The following is a 21,105-nucleotide window of genomic DNA, read 5'->3' on the forward strand; positions in this document are numbered from 1 at the left end:
GATTCCCAACTAAAATTTTGCTAATTGACTCGCAGGAACGTCGGAAATGGGTTGCAAAGTGCGATGCGAACCTGGTTATTTTGTTCCCTGATGTTAGTCCCAAAATGTCATAGATTGTGTCAAATGGACGTTAAACCCTATGAAATAATTTTGTATTACATGTATGGAAGGGTGTAATGAAAAATATTCATATAAAAAAACACACACAATAAACCAGCATCGGTCTTAGTCGTTCCATTTTTTATATACTATTCAAAAAAAGTAGGGGATATTTGATTTTGGGGGCATAATACTAAAATATGCAAATGACTACGAAAAAAGTCACTATAGAACCTAACAGAAGAAACATTTCCAGTTACATGTGACTCCCAAACACACCAATAGCTACCGCATGGAATGCAGGTGATGTTTGGGATCATCATGGGGGTCCAACCCAAGATTTGCACGACTCTGACTTTGAATGTTACAGTCATTGTGGCATTGAATTCCAGGGTGGAAACATCAGTTTAATTGTTTTAGTGACCAGAAAACAAATTTTGATATGCGTCGGCTTACCCAAAATGAAAGGTTACGTGTCCTTGGCATGCTACAGATTGGCACAACACAGGCGGTTGTGGCGCGGACGATGAATGTTTCTCAGTCTGTCATAAGCAGGCTATGGTCCAGATACCGTGATACACAATCTGTCATCACAGCAAATCAGATCAGCGCTCGTCTTCAAACAGACACTGGTGTGAGAGTGAGTGGCCAGACGATTCGGAATCGACTGCATAGGGGTCACCTTCGCGCCCGACGTCCTCGGGTGATCCCTTGTTTGAGAGATCATCACATTCAGGCAAGACGTAGTTGGTGTAGGGATCGTCAACACTGGGATAATCGACGCTGGAGCAATGTGATGTTTTCAGATGAGTCAAGGTTCACTGTTGATTTTTTGGACAGACGTAGGAGGGTGTGGCGTCGTTGAAACGAGCGCTTCCAAGACGTTAACGTCATCAGACATGATCGATTTGGGGGTGGTTCTGTTATGGTGTGGGGAGGCATCACTGTTGCTGGAAGAACGGCTTTACATGTTGTTGCAGGGCGTGTTACAGGCCAGTACTACCGGGACAACATCTTGGCAGTCCATGTTGTGCCGTTCGCACGACGTCATGGCCGCCGTTTCTTCCAGGATGACAACGCAAGATGTCACAGGGCCAGGATCGTTACAGGTTACCTCCAACAACAGAACATCACCACATTACCTTGGCCAGCACTGAGTCCCGACCTCTCCCCCATCGAGCATGTCTGGGACATGCTTGGACAGAGGTTACGTCAACGTCAACAACGTCCTGCCAATGTCCAAGAACTTGCTGCTGCGTTGCAACAGGAATGGGACAATCTGGACCAAAATGACCTTAGACGTCTCATTAGGAGTATGCCACGTCGGATCAATGCTTGTTTGGCAAACAGAGGAGGATTTACCCGTTACTGACTTGGTTGTGATGCTGTGGTAACTTTGCTGTTTGACCCCGGGTATCATTTTACCCTTATAATGGTCAGTCTGTGCCTTACTTAGTCTAAAGATCATTTGGAATAAATCGATGAATGTGAACTTCATTTCATTTTGTCATTTGTTTCTTCGTCAGTTTCATTAGGTGACTTTAATAACACTTAAAAATCAAATATCCCCTACTTTTTTTGAATAGTATAGTTCAAAATTTCGTTTTACTTGTCTTTACTATACTAGGATCTGGAAGAGTTGTTATACAACCTGCGTTCTGGATGATGTGAGGTATTAGCCAATGTAACGGTCTGTTACAGTGAGTTTTTGGTGTGAGGTGCACAGAACTTTAAGTAAACTACTAGAAACGTCAACACTGATTGATTAATCAATGTCTGACATCATAAGGTCAAAAGCCACTCGTATGACCTCTGATCGACCTTCCACTACAATCGGTCTGATCTTCATTTAGTGGTGGTCATCTAAAGTATAAAAAAATGGAACGAAATATAGATCTGTATTTTAATCAGATTGAAATAGCCTGCTTGATGAAGAAGAGTAAGACATTAAAACCCGTTTCATTTTATTTCTGGTTAAAATAATTTAATATATATTCCTTCTTTAGTTGGTAAAATCTCATATTTATCAATAAAACTGTCTTTTGCATAATTAAAAAATAGGTTGCCAGGCAACGAAACATACGCCCACAGCAGCTAAATCTTCTGGGCAGTCAACAAGAGTTGTCGCATATTTTTACTTTTTTCGGTAATGAAACATTTATAATACACTAAAATCTGATTAAGGGCAACAACTCACGAAGTAATTATCAGAAAACTATTAGAATTTGTTTGGTTTTTATAAAGTTCTGCCCCATGCTAACATTTTGTATACAAAGCTTTTAATATCATGGATTTAACTGTTCAAGTCAAAAAATTCATTGAAATTCAATATACTTGTTCGTCTCAAGATCTTAAACTCTGTGTATCAATCTGAAGTCAAGCGGATGATAACTTTAGCCTTTAGAGCGCCACAAGATTTTTCAAAGTGATCAAGGGCCATAACTCTGGCAGTAATTATCGGAAATTGCTGAAAATCAATAGGCTTCTTCGTCTCAAGACCTTAAACACTGTGTATAAATTTAAAGTCGATCAGATATTAACGTTAGCCTCTAGAGCGTCCATAAGCAATTGTGGACGCCGGACTGCCGGACGGACGGGGGCGACGACAATATACGACCACATTTCAATGTGGGCGTATAAAAATAGTGTTGGCAACTATCATGTCACATTTTCAGCTGTTTCAGGTTTCACGCTTTTAGAACTGTCATTGGTCTTTTCTAAATTGTTTTTAATTTCGTTACAAGTGTCATTTTTAATATCACTATTATGATTTTGATCAGAAACTAATTCTTTCCATTTTCGTCGCAGTTCATCGTCTTCTGCTTCTATATTATTGACTCTTCCGTCATCCAGTCCTAAAGATATTAAACACGCTATAGCTGCTCCTTGTTCTGCTAACTGTTTCGACTTTTCCCTGGAAAAAGAAATCAGAGTATGTAATCTTAAGGAAAATATTTTAGAAGCAGTCGCAAAATTTCAAACGAATAGCCAGAGGAGAGAGAGAAATGGGGTTCAATGTTCACTTGACACAAAGTAGGTCATTTTGGGACTAACACATGATTCAATTCAAGGTGTCTTTAGCAGTGGGAGGAAGCTGGAGGACCCAGAGAAAACCCACGAGGTTGGACAGGCAACCCTACTCCTTGTCACGTACAACCGGGGAATCAAAACCACGCCAGTTGACTCAATGACAGAGCTTATGATACAATGCGCATGTGCTAACCATTCGGCCATCCAACCCCCCAAAATAGCCAGAGGATAATCTTGATTCAAGTTTAACCCACCCACCTGGGAAATATTTTAATGACCTATTCTTTCCTAAAGCCAAGGGTCAGGGAGTGGCCAAATGGTCCAACACATGCACTTTAGACCATCACCTCTGTCATGAAGTCGACTGGTGTGGTTTTGATTCCCAGATTGTACGTGACAAGGAGTAAGGTCGCCTGTCCAACCTCATGGGTTTTCTCCAAGTCCTCCTTATTTCCTCCCATTGTAAATTAAAGATCCCTGGTCATGCGTACCTCTATAAATAATGTGACGGTATCTTTGAACTGGAACTTACATTGCCTTATACCCAGCTTAAAATAAATACTTACCAATATGTGACGGTATCTTTGAACTAGAACTATACATTGCCTTATACCCAGCTTAAAATAAATACTTACCAATATGTGACGGTATCTTTGAACTAGAACTATACATTGCCTTATACCCAGCTTAAAATAAATACTTACCAATATGTGACGGTATCTTTGAACTAGAACTATACATTGCCTTATACCCAGCTTAAAATAAATACTTACCAATATGTGACGGTATCTTTGAACTAGAACTATACATTGCCTTATACCAAGCTTAAAATAAATACTTACCAATATGTGACGGTATTTTTGAACTAGAACTATACATTGCCTTATACCCAGCTTAAAATAAATACTTACCAATATGGAGTTGTATATTTTCTACCTTGAAATGTAAGAACACTATTGAAACGTCGATCACTTTCTCTTTGTATCTGAAAGAACCCAAATAAAACATACAAATTATAAGAAGATGCTTTCTAAGCTTTAAATATAATTCCTGGTTATGTGGTCTAACAGGAGAGATAACATGGGCTGGGGGGAAAAGGTGCAAGAGTTATGCCCCTTTACATAATTTATCCAAGTTTTCATAATGTAGATCCTATTCTAATCTTTAAATAATAATAATTCTTGCATCCAATTGGGATGCCTGATTGTCAGTCTGGAACATCCCAAAGGTTAGGGTTAGGGTAAGAATTAGGGCTAGGTCCAGGGTTAGAGTTAGGGTTGAGATTAGCGCTAGCCCTGTTTACATTTCGTGACCTTTGACGAAAAATTGAGCTGGCCTTATTATTTTGTCCTAACCACATCCCAAATTGACAGAATTGCAACCGTGAGATGCAGAATTCAGTCTTGTCACAGTTCTGTTAGTCCCGACAACTGACATGTTGTGAGTAGAATTGTGACATATTTTAATAAAACAAATATTTTTCAGCTGTCATGGTTGATCAAGATATTTTCTAATGCAGTCGGTAGATACATTATAGGCTGAAAAACCCCTTTTGACGCCATTGACACTTTTTGGGGGATTGAGTGAAATCAATTTTCGAACGTTTAATCAAGCATCCCCAATGTAAAAAAAAAAATGTAACTATCTTGGATGGTTACATTGTGGTGTAAGGGGAGATAATATGGTATTGCAGAAAATGTGCAGGAGTTATGTCCCCCTTTTCACGCCATTGACACTATTTTTGGGGATTGAGAGAAATCAATTTTCAAACATTTAATCAAGGATCCCCCAAAAAACAAAACAACTATCTTGGATGGTTACATTGTGGCCTAAGGGGAGATAATATGGTCTTGAGGAAAATGTGCAGGAGTTATGCCCCTTTATACAGTGACCTTGTGGTTTAACATGTGCACTTGAAACCAGAAGATTTGTCATTGAGTCAACTGGTGTGGTTTCGAATCCCCGCTTTTAAGTGAAAAAAAAATGATCTGTATGTTAGTCCCGAAATGACCTAGTCTGTGTCGAGTGTGCGTTAAACCCCAATTCTCTCTGTTTGAGTATAGAGTACATTGCTGTGTGTAGTTTTAAATTACTGATCTTACAGTTTTATATGGTTGAGCCTTTTCGTGGTGTGTGTAGTTTTAAATTATTGATCTTACGGTTTTATATGGTGGAGCCTTTTCATGGTTTTTCATACATCTAACATGTAAGTGCTGTTTTGGTGACATATCAGTTGGATAGTTGGCTCTAGAAAAATAGAACATAATGGAACAGAAATGTATGATATTAAATATATAGCGGTATACAAAGAAATAAAAACATGGACTGCAAATAAAATAGTAAAACTTGCTGTAGTTGGCTCTAGAAAAATAACAATTTTTTTTTAACAAATCAGATGCACAAAAGCAATGAACAACCCGACTCCAACATGGCAGAAAGAGAAGTTGAAATTTATAATAAATGGATTGCTTTACGACCAATACAAGGTGAATATGGATTTTCCCTCAATCAAGTCATGTGACAAACAAGGCTTCTTAAAATAGATTCATGTGGCATAGAGTAGTTTTCTTGAGATTAAAATGTTTTGAGAGGGATTTGAGCTAATGTTAAATAAACTTTTGATAGATATTAGTTTGAATATGTCATTAATAGAATAGCATCTAGATTAGACAAAGGGACAATGAATAGTTGTTCGGATGGTACGATAAACCAAGGTCCAGTGTATACATCGGTGTGCACGTAAAAGAACCCTTGACAGCAGAAATTCGATATAAGTGTAGGACGTACCCCAGTCAGTGCCGAACAGTAGGACGTTAAACCCCATTTCATTTCAGTGTTCCATCCAGATTTTCCAGCGTGGTTCTCCCTTGTCAGTGATGCAGGACGGAGGGCCTGACAGGGACAGCTGTCTAGTCGTTCGGATGGTACAAAAAACCGAGGTGCCATGTACACATTGCTGTGCACGTAAAAGATCCCTTGACAGTTGGAATTCGATATTAGAGTAGGCCACAGTGTCGCTGTCTGGGCAAAATTTCCCTCATAGCACACTGTATGGTGTATGTCTTCATTAGGCCAGTTCGGAGCAGAACAGTAGGACGCTAAACCCCATTTAATTACATTTTATTTCATTTCAATGTCTTACTTAGTAAATCTAACAGGAAGTCGTATTAAAATTGATCCATCCTCCGATTTTAATCTTTTTGCCACCATATTATTTCTATGACTTTCTTCCTCCATTTCCTCCTCTCTCTTTTTCGTTAGTAATTCCTGAGTTGCTTTAAATTCATCTTCCATTTTCCATATATCACTGAAAAATAAATGACCTGAAAGTCGTTAACACATTCAACCTTATTTTTCATTGTCATCAGGGGAGGTCTTTAGCAGTGGGAGGAAACCGGAGGACCTGGAGAAAACCTGTGAGGTTGGACAGACGGCCCTACTCCTTGTCACATACAACCAGGGAATCAAAACCATGTCAGTTGACTCAATGACAGACCTAACCATTCCGTCACCCAACACCCCCATTTTTAAATGAAATTAAATGGGGGTTAACGTCCAACTTTTTTGGGCAGTGACTGACTAGACACTGTAATCGCCAGACGATCCGTCCTGCACCACCGACAAGTTCAAACAGTGTCGGAATATCCTGAGGTACTTTAGTAGGGTTGCCTGCCTAACCCTGTGGGTTTTCTCCGAGTTCTCTGGTTTCCTCCCACTGGTAAAAACCCATATGCGCAAGCAAATTATTGAAATAAAATTGAACCTGATGTAAAACCCCATTTCTCTCTCTCTCTCTTTCTCTAGGGGAGGGTAGGGGGTTGGATGGCCAAATGGTTGGCGCGTGGGTGTTGTATGATAAGGTCTGTCATTGAGTCAACTGGCATGGCTTCGATTCCCCAGTTGTACGTGACAAGAAGTAGGGTCGCCTGTCCAACCTCATGGGTTTTCTCCGGGTCCTCCAGTTTCTTCCCACTGCTAAAGACCCCTACACGCACGCGAATTATTGAAATAAAATTCAACCATATGTTGCTCCCGAAATCCGAATCTTTGATGTATAGCAGTTCATTAACCACAGGGACACTACTAATATTTCTCAAGTGACACTTTCTGATTATTACCAGATTTGTTTATCCTTGCCAAGATTTTGGACACATCGACACATGCTAAAACATGGTTTTAAATGAAACTGATTGGGCTAACGAAGACAGGGCCTTGTTTTTCTGTCCTATCCGAATGACTAGACTCTGTACTTGCCAGGCCCTCCGTCTTGCGCCACTGACAAGGGGAAACCGTGCCGAAATATCTCCTCCCACTGGTAAAAACCCATACGTGCAAGCAAATTATTGAAATAAAATTGAAACATATGTTAAACCCAATTTTTCTATCTCCCTCTCTAGGAGGCATCCAAGTAAATGCCAATATTTTGGTCACATGGAACCATGGTTTTACATACCAGATTTCCACCATATGTTTACAATCTAACATTGGTTGACCTTCAGCCATGTCCATTGAAGTGTGCATAATTTGTAGTATACAGTATTTGGCACTGATAGCATTTATATCGTACTTTAAGGCCTGAAAAAACAAAATCACAGAATTATAATCACACTGGATCAATCTGATTAAAATACAGATCTATATTTGGTCTCGTTTTTTTATACTTTCAATGGCCTCCACTACTGGCCAGTTGTAGTGGGAGGTAACATCAGGGGTCATACAAGCTGCTTTTGACCCTATTGCATTAATCAATCAGCTCTGGTCTTTCAAATGGGAAATACAACTTTTGCTTTGTTTGCTCTCGCTGCAAATGTCTACCCATAGTTCCGCATGCTAGACGACAAGAACTTGACTCAACAGACCATTTGATTGGTTAATCCCTTAGAATGTAGGTTATTTAACAACTCTTCCAGATCCAGGTGTAGTGAAGACAAGTAATGTAAAAAAAATTGAACTTTACTTTAAAAAAAAAAGAAATAGGAGCTGTGTTTTAAAAGGCATACAACTCTATTTTTTTTAAACCTTAATTTAAAATAGACGAAAATGGTTCTAAAAGTACATATTAATGTAATATGAATGTATATAAAGTGATTTGTATTCAATTTTTGAAAAATAAAATTTGTAATCAATTATGTTTGGTCAAATAAGTGAACAGCAGTCGCTTATGCCTGCTTACACGATTTTTATTTTATTATTTTGTCGTTTGTGAATCAGCCTTTACTAATTAATTGTTCATTACAAAATGGCATCCAAAACCTTAGGGTACCCGACACATGTTCTGATTATAAAATGTTAATTCTGTCTTAAATATTGGATATTAGGATTCTAAAGTTTCACAGCAATATTGATTGAAATTGATCAATATTCAATTTTAATTTGTGTTTTTAAATTCGAATAATATGAAAAATATTGAGTTAAGAGATTTAGCTCCTTTAAACAGAAATGAAATGAAATGAAATGGGGTTTAACGTCCTACTGTTCTGCTTCTAACCTGGGCTAATGAGGGAAATTTTGCCCGGACAGCGGCACTACGGCCTACTCTTATATCGAATTCCAACTGCCAAGGGATCTTTTACGTGCACGCCAATGTGTACACGGGACCTCGGTTTTTCGTCCCATCCGAACGACTAGACAGCTTTCCTTGTCAGCCCCTTCGTCCTGCATCACTGACAAGGGAGAACCACGCCGGAAAATCCTTTAAACAGGACAAGAATAGTTTTAACAAATTGCAAGAGCTGTGAAACAGAATAGTAAACATACATTATGTAAGAATTAGATAATGTAAAATGAAAATATTGAAAATTTAATTCAAATTACTTCATTAAGAGCCAAATTACACTGTTTGTAGTTTTGACAAGACGTGTGCATTGTGGTAACAGGGCACTGGTATATTTGAGACTTAGCCTCGCTTTCCCATTTTTAAATTAAATTTTTAAATGGCGAACCGTTCTAATCTAGTTAAAATCTCGAGTATCAGATGCCATGGTTGATTATGGTCTTGTTTTGTTAATAAATGTCTAATTAAGACCTGCAATATTTGCAGATTTAGCTCTTGCATAATGCATGTTTAAATATACATTATGCAAGAGCTAAATCTTTAGGCCTGAAATGTTTTCTAAATTATTAATTAGACTTATCCAGGCATCACATTTCTCCGATATTAAATAGATTAGAACAGTTCAGCCATATTTTGATTTAATCTAAAAATGGAGGAGAGAGATGTAGCTTCAAACAACCAGTACATTGGTTGAAATTATTACACACGTCTTGTCAAAACTTCAAAGGCTAATATCTTCGTTCGCAATAGAGTAATTTGAATGAAATTTTCAAATTATTCATTTTACATTATCTATTTTTGAACTATTATAACAAGAATGGCTAGCTATTTATCTAAATCTTACATAACGTATCTTTAAGGATAAGAATGGTTTAAAGAAAACGTACATATCTAACATGTTGTTTGATGACATCTACAATAGGTAATTTCCCTTCTTTTCTAAATATAGATGGATTCCATTCAGCAGCTCGAGCTATCATAACAGAATCAGCACCAGTTTCTTCTTTAAACTTAGCTATATCTTCATAACATAGAATTTCTTTAGAACCACCACTGAAAATAACATTCAGAAAAAAATGGTTTATGGTTTATATATCAAACATTACACACATTATATCAAACATAACACAAACTATATCAAACATTACACACATTATATCTCCCATAGCAACTATTCATGTTTTAAGGTGGTTATTCCCCATATCAACCTTCTGTAAAGTCATTAGGGGTTGATACTGAGGTAATCTTAACCTGAGAAAGAGAGAGAGAGAGAGAGAGAGAGAGAGAGAGCGGGGTTAATGTCTGCTTCCACCAAGGCGGACAAATGTTTTGCATGAAACTTGCCAGAATAGAGAGAGAGAGAAATTGGGTTTAACGTCCACTTGACACAAACTATGCCATTTTGGGACTAACATATGGTTCAATAATTCACTTGCGTGTAGGGGTCTTTAGCAGTGGGAGAGGAAACCGAGAAAACCCACGCGATTGAACAGGTGACCAAACTCCTTGTCACGTACAAACGGGGAATCGAAACCACAGCAGTTGACTCAATGACAGACCTTCCACCAGCCCCTCACTTTCTTTTAAACTTACTTTGCAATAACAGGTATTTTAACAGCCTGTTTTATGGCTTTTATAATATGATTTTGGTTTGCATGACGTGGTCGTTCATCTATAGTTCTACCATGTACAGCTATAGCACATACTCCAGTACTTTCTATTAGTTTAACCAGTTTTATAGTATCTTCTAACTGTAATTATAACAGTAACAATTTGATTAGTTTAACTAGTTTTATTGTATCTTCTAACTGTAATTATAACAGTAACATTGTTATATTTTATTGATTTAAAAGGACTATACCAATTTGAACAGCGTCTCAAAAATAAAAATCAGAGTAAGTATAAAATTTATGCCCCAAAATATAGAGGGATGGTGTATTTACCTTGTCCCAAAATTTCAGCTCAAAATTTTGAGTCGTTTGGACGTGAACGTCAAAACTGCTTATCCGCACACGTAACCTTTTTAAGATTTCGGATCAATGTTTTCGTTGGTTGACCTGATAATCGATTCCCGTTCCTTTAGAGGTCTATACAGTGAATGACCCATGTGCTGTACTTGATAACGAAAGGTAAATTTCACCTACACGTTATTTTTATAAAATAAATGTCTGGTTTATCCAGACACTGCATAATACAGCTTGGGACACCGATCTCCATTTCCAGATTAAGACTCTCGCGTTTAAATTGTTTGAAAACGTATCACATATATTGAGTTAATTGCTCGGCCCTTAGGTAGGGGATGTTAAGGAATTTTAACACAAAATTAAGCAGTTTTATTCTCCAAAATATTACCGGGATTGGCCCTTTAACCAATTTTATAGTATCTTCTAACTGTAATTATTCGAAATGAGGTTTAACATCCTACTTTTATGCACTGACTGGGTGGGCATACGCCATTTTGCCTGGACAGCTGCACTACGACCTACTCTTATCTCTAATTCCAACTGTCAAGCGTTCTTGTATGTGTACGTCGGATCTTAAGAAATGTTAAGGGCGTTGAGCAGTCTAAAATGCACATATTTAAGCCAGCACTGTAATTTTTGTTGATAAGATTTGACATTTTTTGTTATTTTGGGTGATAAACTACATATTAATCACCCAAAAAATACCAATTATATTTACCAACTATGTTCCAAACTTGGCCCAAAAGCATGATAATAAAGGGTGCCGATGACAATAAAAGTCAAATTTTCTCAGTTATGCCTGCATGGATTTTCTTTAAATTTGGCATGAACAATGCTAATAGCAAGTCCAAAAAAGCCACTGGTCAATTTTTGACTATAGGCTGTGGTTTGTCTGGTATCCATGAAAACGCAAAAAAATGATAAGTTTTCTTGAAATTCTATTAGTACATGCTAAAAAGAGATATCGATATCGACACCAAAAAATGTTAAAAAATATTAACTCAAAGTATTTTAAAATCGTTCTTCATTATTTGCCTTCAAACGGGATTTTGTCATTTTGGGTTAATTCTTTGAATATGTCCGGGGGGTTGGATGGCTGAATGGTTAGCGTGCGCGCGCTGTATCATAAAGTGTGTCATTTAGTCGACTGGCGTGGTTTCGAATCCCCGGTTGTACGTGGCAAGGTGTAGGGTCGCCTGTCCAACCTTGTGGGTTTTCTCCGGGTCCTCCGGTTTCCTCCCACTGCTAAAGACCCCTACGCGCAAGCGAATTATGTAAATAAAATTAAACCATATGTTAGTCCCGAAATGACCTAGTTTGTGTCGAGTGGACGTTAAATCCCATTTCTCCCTCTCTCTCTTGAATATGTCCACAAAAAGTTTTAAAATACAAAAATTCAGACGTAAAAATTAAATATCTACTTCGAGCACTACTCGGCCGCTCTAAAAATCATTTTATTCATTAAAAAATAGCCGTCATCGACCATCAAAAAATGAAATTCAGCCACGTTCCAATCGCAATAGATGGTAACCCTGGATAATCGTGTCTTAGAAGGAATTCTTTCTGACGTCATATCCAGATAGACGTGAATGGTCCAGTGTGAAACTACTGCTGGACACGGCCATGATTGTTTACAGAGGATGATGTCAACGATGTATATGACATCATAATTTATTCAAGAACTGATCTAGGTCGGGGAAACCTTCTTTCCGTTTGTATCTCTATTATTACACAACTAACGGTCGGACTGTTATATGTCCTCTGGGTTATTTTACACATGGAACAAGTCTTAATAAGATTGGTGTTGAAAAGTTAGTGCGTATCTTAGACTACTCAACACCCTTAAGAGATACATTATATTGGTAACATTGTGTCCAGCCACATTCATGACGAGGTCTATTTTCTATAACATAAAATCCCCAGCTTAAAATAATTACGTGAAAGGTCAATTCTATATCATACAAAGCTGTTAACATGATATTGATTAATTTTCCTATTCATAGTTTCTCCTTAAAATAATGATCTAACCCTTACCTTAGGGAGAATGCGTATTTTACAAGAAACTGGAATTTTTAATCCTTTGACTAACGTACTTAAAATCTGAAAATATAATACATGTAATAGTCTCGGCTACGATAAACAAAACATAAGCACTCTGAAAGCACTAATAACCGTACAGAATGGTTTTCTTAAGACACAATAGATGTTACTTAACATGTGATAGACCAGACAACTGCCCAACAGCAAAATTTATTTTTATGATAAAAGATAAAGAGCACGAATGAGAGAGAGAGAGAAATGGGGTTTAACATCCACTTGACACAAACTAGGTCATTTCGGGACGAACATATGGTTCAATTTTATTTCAATAATTCGCTTGCACGTAGAGGTCTTTAGCAGTGGGAGGAAATAGGATGACCCGGAGAAAACCCATGAGGTTGCACAGGCGACCCTACTCTTTGTTATGTACAACCGGGGATTCGAAACCACGCCAGTCGACTCAATGACAGACCTTATGATACAGCGCGCACATACTAACCATTCGGCCAGCAATGATGCCTGCGTTAAAATTATATTTTAAATGTGGTTAACCAGTTCTATCACATTATATTTTGAATGTGGTTAACCAGTTCTATCACATTTGTGATAATGACTGACACCAATATTATCCTTTAAACCTAATCCTATTATATCGTTACCATATGTGATAATGACTGACACCAAAATTGTCCTTTAACCATAATCCTAATGTATCATTACTATCTGTGATAATGACTGACACCAATATTAACCTTTAAACATAATCCTATTGTATCGTTACCACCTGTGATAATGACTGACACCAATATTGTCATTTAATCATAATCCTATTGTATCGTTACCATCTGAACTTCAAACAGATTGGTTATTATCCTTTTATTGATCAATCAAACAGCAGGTTATCAAAGTAAAATCGTTACCTATCTCATAGAACTTACATCATGAACTTTTTCAGGTTTTGTTAATAAAGCTGCTCCCATACCACCCTGGAAAATAAAAAATAAAAATTTCTTTTTTAGACATTATACAAGGTGCCCCCCCCCCCCCCCCGAAAACACAAGTCTTTGAATAAAACTGTTAATTTTAATTTTTCTTCTATTCTTTTTGAGGGTATACAAGTTGACTTTGTGCATGAAATATTGGAACAATAGTCTACCCCTTGGTCAACCTTTGCTCGACCTTTGTATGATTTAATAAAATTTGCATGGGTTCTTTTTTAGGGGGGGGGGCACCCTTGAATATTAAAAAGACATTATGTAACTTGCTACTATCATTCAAAGATTTGGCAATTAGTGTTTTTCAACGAGAGCACCATTCTCGGTTTCTCCAGTGGTCTCAATCCGTTCTACTCCACTATACTCTGGGTTAATCCATTGGGTTTCTACGATTTCAAATTATCTGCCCTGGCCTTGATTGTAGCTAAAGTCTACAACCAATCAAAAAACAGTTTACAAACCAGTTTTACTAAAGAAATGGCCTTCGTTTCACGTTCGATTTTTAAGGGTAGATAACCATATTCATGGGGAAACCGAGGATGCAAGGGTCCAAGTAAGTTTAATCACCAATCAGTGTTTGGAAATATTAAGTTACATAGACAAACAAATAGACAACAGTCACAATATATACATATATAAATAGAGAATCTCCTACCAGTCTTTTTTGATATACAAAAATATCAATATAAGTCAATAAAGTAAAAGTGAAATCTATAGCAAAGAATTATATTGATTGATTTGTGCATGTAAGAAGGGATTGGGTGATAAATAAAATCTCCTACTCATCTTTTTTGATGTCAAAAAATATCAACACAAAGTCCTTTATATTGACCCAGTGTTTCCATGAAAGTCAATTAAATAAAAATAGTTCCTTTTTAATGAGAAAGAAGTTATTTTGAATAAATAATGAACTGTTCTTTGAAAATAAAAAAAAAAGTAGTTTCATGTGAAACGATATCTCCTAAGGAGATATCGCAGTAGGTTATGAAATTTATCACACAAGCGATATCTACTATAGAATGTATTATTGGGTGATATATAAATATAATATCACACATCATTTGGATATTATATAAGTATAAGTTAATTTTATATAGTGACTCACCTGTAACGAAAATGGTTGTGGACATCCCATATTAACATCTAAAACTGTAATATCATTTTCTCTATAAAACAATACAAATGAAATGTTAACCTTCTACTGTTCTGCTCTGAACAGAAATGAAATGTTGTTTAACGTTCTACCATTCTGCTCAGACTGAGCTAATGAAGATGGGCATATGCATACAGTGTGCTATGTGTGAAATTTTGCGCGGACAGTGGTGTTATGGCCTACTCTTGTATATTGAATTCAGAATCAGCAGCTTCAACACAGAAAAAAACAAACTTGGAATTTTCATTTTCACTAGCATATCCATCTCCCTTGTTCAAATAACTTACAATTTTTGTGCTGCTTTTAAGGCTCTCTTTGCATCAGCTGTTCCCTATAATATACAAAAAATACAATTAGAGTTAGTATTCTCACCATAGGTTGTGAAACATTAAAAAAAACTTATTTTGAATGAAATATTAAAAAAAAATTATATACCAGTTGAAAAACAAGTCTTCCTTCTTCTTTTGGACATGTTCTAAATATGACCGTTCCATCTGGTAACTCGTAATCAACAGTACCAAGTATTTCTACAAATATAAATGAAATGAAATGGGGTTTAACGTCCTACTGTTCTACTCCAACTGGGCTAATGAAGATGGGCATACACCATACAGTGTGCTATGAGGGAAATATTGCCCGGGCAACAGCACTATGGCCTACTCTTATATTGAATTCCAACTGCCAAGGAATCTTTTATGTGCATATCAATGTAAACACGGGACCTAGGATTTTCGTGCCATCCGAATGACTAGACAGCTGTTCTTTTCAGGCCCTCTTGTCCTGCAGCACTGACAAGGGAAAATCTTGATGAACTTTCTTGGTCAATGCAAGGATCGAACACCCAACCTCCTCTATAAATATGAAAATTTATCAACAATTGAATAAAAACTTTCACACTAAGAAAGATAGGTTGCCAGGCAACAAAACATACACCCACAGTAACTAAAGCATCCAAGGGATCAACGGGTGTTGTCAGTCACATATTTGTTCTTTTGTAGGATATGGGAGCATTTACAAGACACTGATATCAATTTCATAAAGATTACATGATAACTTTTGTCGTCCGGGCATTCAAAAAGTTCTACAAGGTGAAACAAGTAAATTCATGTCATTATTATATTCTGAGAATTCTATGAGTAAATTTATTTTTCCAGACACCTCTTATTTAAAGGTCAATAAGAGGAAAAGGGACATTTTTTTGTCCATATTGGGTGTCAGATAAGTAGGCTATTGCTTTTGGGCAGATTTGTTACTGCATTTGTAATGGAAATGAAATGAAATGGGGTTTAACGTCCTACTGTTCTGCTCCTAACCTGGGCTAATGAAGACGGGCATATGCCATACAGTGTGCTATGAGGGAAATTTTCCTGGGCAGCGGCGCTACGGCCTACTCTTATATCCAATTCCAACTGCCAAGGGATCTTTTACGTGCACGCCAATACATGTATGTACATGGGACCTCGGTTTTTCGTCCCAAATTTTGCCCGAACGACTAGACAGCTGTCCTTGTCAGGCCCTCCGTCCTGCATCACTGACAAGGGGAAACCACGCCGGAAAATCTGGATGAACTTTCTCTGCCAATGCAGGGATCAAACACCCGACCTCCAGGCTAGCGAGCCAGCGTCTTACCCACTTAGCCAACGGGGTCTAATGTATTATTGTTCTGTAATGGAATGGGGTCTAATGTATTATTGTTCTGTAATGGAATGGGGTCTAATGTATTATTGTTCTGTAATGGAATGGGGTCTAATGTATTATTGTTCTGTAATGGAATGGGGTCTAATGTATTATTGTTCAGCACTGACTGGGCTAATTAATAGATGAGAGAGAGAAAGAAATGGAGTTTAACATCCACTCAACACAAACTAGGTCATTTCCGGACAAACAAACATATGGTTCAATTTTATTTAAATAATGCACTTGCATGTAGTGGTCTTTAGCTGTGGGAGGAAAACAGAGAAAACCCATGAGGTCGCTAATGAAGACAAGCATACACTATACATACACTGAAAACCAAAAAGGTCTATTGAAACTTACAGAGAGAGAGAGAGAGAGAAATGGGGTTTAACGTCCAGTCGACACAAACCAAGTCATTTCGGTACTAACACATGGTTCAATTTTATTTCAATAATTCGCTTGTGCGTAGAGGTCTTTAGCAGTGGGAGGAAACCGGAGGACCCAGAGAAAACCCACGAGTTTGGACAGGCGACCCTACTCCATGTCACATACAACCGGGGAATCGAAACCCCTGCCAGTTGACTCAATGACAGACCGTATGATACAGCGCGCGTGCTAACCATTTGACCATCCAACACCCCTGAAACTTACAGAACAATATATACAAAACGAAGAACATTAAAAACAATAACACTTACCATTTTCTCTGCGTCTTGAAGTTAAAATTTTAAAATCAATTATTTCTTCAGAATAAACAATATCAGCCCCATATTCTAGTGCTAATAACCGTGTTGGCAGGTGGTTGATTCTTACCATTGGTGCCAAGATAAGTTTATTATCATAATCTAAAGACTTCGACATCCTAATCAAAATGATGCAATAGTTAACCTATAAAAATCTGAAAAGTTAAAATTAAATTAATTTTCTGAAAATGAATTAGCAAGAGCAAATTTCATATTGTTCTACTACCAGACACTCATCATTAATTATCAACACAACACTCGGTATAATCTATTGCAACTATGTATACCTCTCTATAACACCAATCATCAGATTCTAATGTGGCTTCTATATGTGTGCATTATTCTGAACAGGCCGTAAACTTTTATAGTGACATAGCAGAGGTCGATCTTAGCCATGTTTGGAAATTGTCATTTTTCAAAAATGTGCCATTTTTCCAGCGTGCAAATGGAACGAAATGGTCAGATCTAGTTTCGGTCATTTTTCATAGCCCTCAGTCTTGACCGACATATATGGCCGACATGGAACCCATGGACTGTACAGTCGATGTATCACCATGATCTACAGACTTTGATATCCTAATCAACATGATGCAATAATTTGTCTATAAAAATCTGACAAGAAAAAAACAATTTTCTGAAAATATATTTCATATTTACTGTACATCCCCATTAAAGAGCAGGGGTCATTACATAATTAATAACATTACCATTGTCCAATCCTTACAACTAATTTCTCAATTTTAGTAATTTAAACATTACCCATTACTTTATGACTGCATTTCTATAAAATATAACACCATAGCAAAACTGGATTTCAAATACATGATAAAATTCTTAATCGATCCAAAATATTTGATTTGGTTTGATTTGTTAGGATTTAGAATCAAAACACATCAGTTTCATGAACATCAATTTTTATTAAAAGATTTATAGAAATAACTACACATTCTTAAGAGAGAGAGATTTGGGGTTTAACGTCCACTTGACACAAACTAGGTCATTTCAGGACTAACACATGGTTCAATTTTATTTCAATAATTCGCTTGCACGTAGGGGACTTTAGCAGTGGTAGTTACTATACTTGTAACGTTAAACTGTGTGTTTAACGTTACAATTGATACAGTCTAAGACTCCTTACGCAAGTTCAAATAGGTTCAAACGCACAATTGTCAACACATATCATTACAGTTTGTATTGGAATAAGTAATTCTATGACAAATAGTGAAGACTGGACCACTCAAATAGTTACCGAACAGTTTTTCTTCGTGGTTATGCGTTCTACATTTGCGTAGCGATGTTTCTTGTAATGACGTATTACACAATCCGCCATGACACCAGCCGGCAGTTGAAATTTCACGTAGCAGTTGGGTTTCATCAAATCATATAATTATGCGGTAAGGCTTCACCTTTATTTCAATAGGAATTGATTTATTATATGTTAAACTAGGTGCACTACTGTTTTGGGTCAGTTTGTGTGTAAATTACGGGAGCTATAGGCCAGTAACCTTTTTGTAGTGATTTCACTAAAAAACTTGCGCAAAGGAACTCTATAGGGACGAGCCACTACTGTGGCTGGAGTAAGGCGGAAGACATCAGTAGTGGAACCATTTCTATAGCAGTGGGAGTAAACCGGAGGACCCGGAGAAAACCCATGAGGTTGGACAGGCGACCCTACTCCTTGTCACATACAACCGGGGAATCGAAACCACGCCAATACTGATTAATATGTATTGATATGTTTAATTTAATTATTTCATGATGCAATCGAGAAGCAACCTGTTGGATTTGAACTTTGACCTACATCAAATCAATATTGATAGAGTTTCTGCTTACTATTATTTTTATTTCTGTTGCACAGTTTTATAGTACACCAGTACACAAAATAAAATATACTTGCATTGGGTGCAGGATGTTTCGTAACCTGGCTGTTTCGTACTTAGTTCATTCGTACCTCAAATTGATTCGTACCTTTTCCTTTGTTGTTGAAAGAAATTGAAAATGCCGAACCAGAATAAGAATATGCACGAGATTTGTACCTCAAATTGATTTGTACCTTTTCCTATTGTTGAAATGAATTGAAAGAAATTAAAATAAATCTATATGTTGTTGAAAGAAATTGAAATAATAAACGATTACCTGCCTTTCTTTTAAATCTGATGTTGATTATCAAACCCATTCTGCTCAGTGAGTTTTGACGACAGTTGATTGGTGATTGTTAAAGCAGTTTAAAAAACGATTGAAAAGTATTTAATCTGGGGTTGATTATTGAACCCATTCTGCTGAGTGAGTTGTGATTATTGACGACAACTGATTGGTGGTTGTTAAAGCGATTAAAAACGATTGGATATACTAAGAATTCCAAAATCAATTTAACTCATAGTAAGATGAAACTGCATGCTTTCTGATTTGGTTGGGTTATTTGTGCCTAGAAACAGAACGCAGCAATTAAGTCTCCAAAAGGTGCCTACGTGTGAAGATGGGCGTATGCGTTTCTTTGATCTGTTATATCATGGACCGTATATACGGTCATCTCACGGGGTAATTCTGTTATTGAAACCCAACTGCATGAACATGGCTTTCGATCGTAACCGATGTAAATTTAGTGAAATGCTGAAGCAATTTTAGTATAAATGTATGTGAATTACTACTATTGGACAGGCTGTGTAATATAAATTTAGCGTAGCCGTTGGATTTGATCAAATCGTTTCACCTTTATTTCAATTTCTTTTATCTGATTTCATCAACATAGGAAAAGGTACGAATCAATTTGAGGTACGAAGTGAAGTACGAAACGGCTCATGTGAGGTACGAATGAACTAAGTACGAAACGGCTCATGTGAGGTACGAACGAACTAAGTACGAAACAGCCATCCCTTGCATTAGATCCAAGAATGCACAAACATTAGCATATTTCAATTTGGATGTTTAGTTTTTATTTTTAGCCACGGGTGCCTCTAATCATTTCACCAATGCAAAATTATTACGTTACTTTGGTGAAGTGATTTCAAGTGAGCGAAAATGTGAACGGAGAAAAAAGAAAGTAGCAATAAAATATTGAAGATATTGTCTGGTGGCATTGATTAATTTTAAATGTAATAAAATAGTAAATATTGATGAAAATAGCTAGTAAATACTGTATAATTACTTTGCCACCATTACCTACACACAACGTAAATACCTCCACTCCCAGAGTCGCACGTATCACCATAAAATATAATGAACAGAAAAAATATCTCAATGTTTACATAAAAAGACACATGGGCGCAGACATATTGGATTCTACGATTACCCAGACTGAAAAATCATTGGCAATCTAAGAGACAAAAAAGACTAAACGATCAATTCTACAAAACCGAACGTTGTTTTTACGGACAGTTTTAGGAATACAACACAGTCTTGGTTTTAAAAATAAAATGTATGTGAATAAGAATGTAAGTTTCTCCAGTTCCACCTATACGAAAATTTTATTTGTTCAGGTTAATGAAAATATGCCCTTTTGAATTGACAAATTAAATCACCCGTATTGATTATTTGTGCAGGCATTGTCTGATCCGGTATACAAACTAGTCACCAGGGGGCGTCGTTTCAAGAGGAATCCATCAGAAGTTTGCAACAGCGGTCAATATAAAATACAAATAGTCGTATTTTGCATGTCCTTCAATACACAAGGTTTTCAATGGCAAAAATTCCAGTTAATTATTAACACAGCCTAGTGCAGCTTAAAAATTCCAGAATGACTGTCAGAGGGAAGGCAGTGGTAGTCGAGCGATCAAGACAGACTCTACAGCTAGTTAGCTTACTTCTGACTCTCTAGACAAGAACGTCGTCTTGTGGACCAAATAAAAACCTT

At 37.0% G+C, this 21,105-nt stretch overlaps 1 protein-coding gene across 2 annotated transcripts; it reads right to left on the reverse strand.

Annotated features, from left to right (window-relative positions):
- Positions 1-2,000: 2,000 nt before the first annotated feature.
- Positions 2,001-20,535, reverse strand: LOC126815907 (tRNA-dihydrouridine(20) synthase [NAD(P)+]-like). Of its 2 annotated transcripts, none has more exons than XM_050542003.2 (14): positions 20,419-20,535; positions 17,211-17,410; positions 15,271-15,362; positions 15,123-15,166; positions 14,788-14,848; positions 13,626-13,673; positions 12,682-12,747; positions 10,277-10,434; positions 9,571-9,736; positions 7,583-7,704; positions 6,272-6,436; positions 5,289-5,376; positions 4,041-4,114; positions 2,001-3,013 (listed from the first exon to the last, which is right to left on the reverse strand). In XM_050542003.2, the coding sequence occupies exons 2-14, from the start codon at positions 17,371-17,373 to the stop codon at positions 2,758-2,760; spliced, it is 1,503 nt and encodes a 500-aa protein (XP_050397960.2). In that variant the 5' UTR covers positions 17,374-17,410; positions 20,419-20,535; the 3' UTR covers positions 2,001-2,757. The 2 variants fall into 2 exon arrangements, with proteins under 2 accessions (XP_050397960.2, XP_050397961.1); XM_050542004.2 differs by having other exon boundaries at positions 2,975-3,013; positions 5,232-5,376.
- Positions 20,536-21,105: the final 570 nt, after the last annotated feature.

This window comes from Patella vulgata, chromosome 3, assembly GCF_932274485.2.
Source record: "Patella vulgata chromosome 3, xgPatVulg1.2, whole genome shotgun sequence".
Classification (NCBI taxonomy): Eukaryota; Metazoa; Mollusca; class Gastropoda; family Patellidae; genus Patella; species Patella vulgata.

What these genes read in the sequence shown, in the direction of transcription:
- LOC126815907 (XM_050542003.2), bottom strand. Translation starts at nt 17,373, where the DNA reads ATGTCGAAGTCTTTAGATTATGATAATAAACTTATCTTGGCACCAATG. An exon ending in AACCTGAAAAAGTTCATGAT is followed by an intron (nt 12,748 to 13,625) that starts GTAAGTTCTATG and finishes TTATATTTTCAG; the next exon opens with ATTTTAAGTACGTTAGTCAA. An exon ending in AAACATATGGTGGAAATCTG is followed by an intron (nt 6,437 to 7,582) that starts GTATGTAAAACC and finishes TTTATTTTTCAG; the next exon opens with TGATATATGGAAAATGGAAG.